Source organism: Triticum urartu, chromosome 1 (assembly GCF_003073215.2).
Source record: "Triticum urartu cultivar G1812 chromosome 1, Tu2.1, whole genome shotgun sequence".
In the NCBI taxonomy this organism is placed as follows: domain Eukaryota; kingdom Viridiplantae; phylum Streptophyta; class Magnoliopsida; order Poales; family Poaceae; genus Triticum; species Triticum urartu.
In genome coordinates, this window is record NC_053022.1 from 266,264,683 (window position 1) to 266,267,951 (window position 3,269).

The 3,269-nt window shown below is 47.0% G+C and overlaps 1 protein-coding gene across 1 annotated transcript; it reads left to right on the plus strand.

Annotated features, from left to right (window-relative positions):
• Positions 1–2,099: 2,099 nt before the first annotated feature.
• LOC125532828 (zinc finger protein ZAT3-like) lies at positions 2,100–2,899 on the plus strand. Its single transcript, XM_048696722.1, has one exon. It carries the CDS (start codon positions 2,100–2,102, stop codon positions 2,892–2,894), a length of 795 nt encoding a protein of 264 aa, XP_048552679.1. The 3' UTR covers positions 2,895–2,899.
• Positions 2,900–3,269: the final 370 nt, after the last annotated feature.

The window sequence follows — 3,269 nt, forward strand, 5'->3', positions numbered from 1 at the left end:
CTATTTCTGCTTTGTCAGCATTGCACATGAGCGGTAACACCTAGGTGGCCGCTACTATGAAATTTCCATGGTCATCACGAGCCACAACACCAGTCCCTCCTGATAGAGTTTCAGCTCAAAAAGAGGCATCAACATTCACCTTCAGTATGTCTGTCATCAGCCTTCCCCACAACTCATCATTCTTACAAAGAGGTTGATTAGCAATTCAAGCTCTAATAAAGTTTGTGACCAACACCCTAGTTGATATAGTTGTACGCATCGGGTATTGTATCGATTCTCCTTTTGCACTATAGCATCGCTGCCGTTATCAAGACTAGCTCTGCCATCTGTATGTTATCCACCAGCTAACAATGTCGTAACAGAATATCCATCGTAATGGACCCCGAAGGCTCGTGCCTTACAACCATCTGGATTATCTCTGTCATCCCAAGTTCCTCCCAAATCTGAGAAGCACATGAGCAAGAAAACAAGCAATGTTGTATGTCATCATATCCGATCCTACACAAAGGCCATTGAGGGATAACTGGGATGCGTCGTCCTATAAGTACACCATAGCGAGGAAGAACTCCCCGCAAAATCTTCCACCCAAAATGCTTGATTTTCCCTTGGACTCGAAGCTGCCACACTTCCTTCCATATAGGATTTAGATGAATGTTACCTTGACCATCCGCCCTATTAAAGTGGCTATCAAATTTATGTTCAAACACACCATGGTAAGCAGACCGAACAAAAAAAGTCCCGGCTCTCGTGTACTACATGACACACTAGAAAATCCTCCAAGAACTGAACCTGCAGAGGAATTTGCAAAATTCTATTAACATCGACTGGAGAGAAAACAGACCGTATGAGAGCCTCATCCCACTACCCTGTATGTGGATCTATGATCTCTTCCATTTTAGAGAGCATAATTCCCCCCTTGGGTGATAACTTTCCGAGAGGCACTTGATGGAATCCATGGATCCTTCCCAATATTAATATGTGAGCCTGAACCGACCCGCCATATATATCTTCTCTTAAAAGTTTGAATACCAGCAAAAGTACTTTGCTAGGTAAACAAAGAACCTTTCCTTGGACCAGCTTTCAATATGTCTCCATCCGGGTAATATTTTGCACTTAACACCCGTGCACAAGAGATTCATGGTTTTGGATTAGTCGCCAACATTGATTTGCTAACATAGCAAGGTTAAAATTGTAAAGGTCTCTAAAGCCCAGTCCCTCTTTCTTCTTTGGTACACATAACTTCCATCATGAAAAGCAATGTATCTTCTTCTTTTCCTCCCTATCACCCCTCCAAAAGTCAAAGATTTCATCAATAATAGATTTACAAATTCCTTTAGGTAGCTTGAAAATTGATATATTGTAAGAAGGAATTGCTTGTGCTACTGATTTTAGCAAAATCTGCTTCGCTTACATAGAAAGAACATTTCCCTTTCATCCTTTTAGCCTTTGACACTATGAGATATTAAAAAGAGTCACTCCGGTCAACTCCAACCGTAGTTGGGAGTCCCAAATACATACCTAAAAGAGCTATTGTTAGGATATTCTAATCCCTGCACACATCCTCCCTTGTTCTGACACTAGTGTTATATTAGAGGGCTAAAGAAAATACTGGACTTAGTTGCACTCGCCATCTGACCTGAACTTGCACGTATCCAATATCCTTTTAAGTGTGCTTTCATTATGAGCATTGGCTCTCATCAGGATTAAAGAATCGTCTGCAAAAAGGAGGTGAGAAACAGAAGGGGCATTTTTACAAACACAAATACATTCTATTCCACCAATTTTCTTCCTCGTGAGCCAGAATGCTAGATGGTCCTTTCGAACAAAGTAGAAAAAGATACGGGTGTGCTGTCTTTTTTTAGGAAGTTCCAGAATTAGGCGATCACTTTTTATTTTATTTTCAGGGCAAGCGATCACTTGTTATCTGAACAGCTATTGGGCCCAATGGGCTAAAAGGATTTTATTAACGTGGGCTGAAAACCTTAGTAGGCTGCGCAACACGCATCGACAGTGGGTTTATTTCACACACGCACACAATTGATGGCGGTTTTTCCATTTCCATTTCCCTCCTCCCACAACCGCCTCCCGGAGAGAACTCCATGGAACCTCCTCCTGAGCCCGCGGCTCCGCCTCCCCCTCCTCCTCCTCCGCCGCATCCCCATGACACAACACTCACGCTGACGTTGGCGCTGCCCCCTCCTGGGCTCGCGTCCGTGCTGATCTCGCCGAAGCCGCGCGCACGAAGGCCGAGGCCCGAGGGCGGCGCCAGCCCCAGACCGCGGTGCTCGCCCATCGGCGACACACCGCCGTGCACAGAGTGCGGAAAGCGGTTCCCTTCATGGAAGGCGCTCTTCGGACACATGCGATGCCACCCAGAGCGGCAGTGGCGCGGGATCACGCCGCCCCCGGCGCACTTCTGCCAGGGCGTTGCAGCCGCACCAGTCGCCCCCGCCGGACAGTTCACCGTGCAGGAGCGCGAGGTCGCTTCCAGCCTCCTTATGCTCTCCAGTGCGCGTCCCGGCGCTAGCAAGGGCAAGAAGGTCGTTAATGCTGCTGCTATTACTCGTAGCGGAATGGAGAGCTGCGGCACGTCGGCGTCCGCGTCAGTGGTGCCGGGGCCGACCAACTGCGGCGAACACAAGTGCAGCGTATGTGACCGTGGATTCGCCAGCGGACAGGCTCTTGGCGGGCATAAGCGGTGCCACTGGGATAGGGCCTGCTCGGGGGTGGTGGTGATCGCCGCTACTGGCAGCAGTGGGTCCCCAATGTCGACCGATGAGACGGCGATTCTAGACCTCAACCTGCCGCCTCCTGGGCCACCTCCGGTGCGGAGGAGCGACCAAGGCAGCAGCCTGAATGACATGCTGGATTTGAAGCTTGGGTACTACGGATAACTGGGTTTCAGTGCTTCACCATGCATGTATGCGCTAAGCTAAGTTTGATATATGTATGTACGTAAGTAGTGTATGTATGTATATTGATGTTTGCTTGCTTTTCTTTTAGGCGCGCTGATTCAGAAAGGATGTTTTCTTGTCTTTCTGAATTGGCTTTCTGTTGCTTTGAAGTACGTGAGGTACTAACTGTGGCATACCAAGTTTGTGTGTGTACAAACGTATGATGTATATGCATGAGTGTAGCTAATGTGGAGCTAATTACTAATAATGTATGTTTTTTCCTTCCTCCTTTTTTCTGCATATTATTATTATTTCTCTTATCTTTTATGGTTGTTATTATTATTTCTCTTATGTGAGTGTAGTTGTACAGGTTTT

Bases quoted from the DNA above. Each gene is read 5' to 3' on its own strand.
- LOC125532828 (XM_048696722.1), top strand. From the start codon at position 2,100: ATGGAACCTCCTCCTGAGCCCGCGGCTCCGCCTCCCCCTCCTCCTCCT.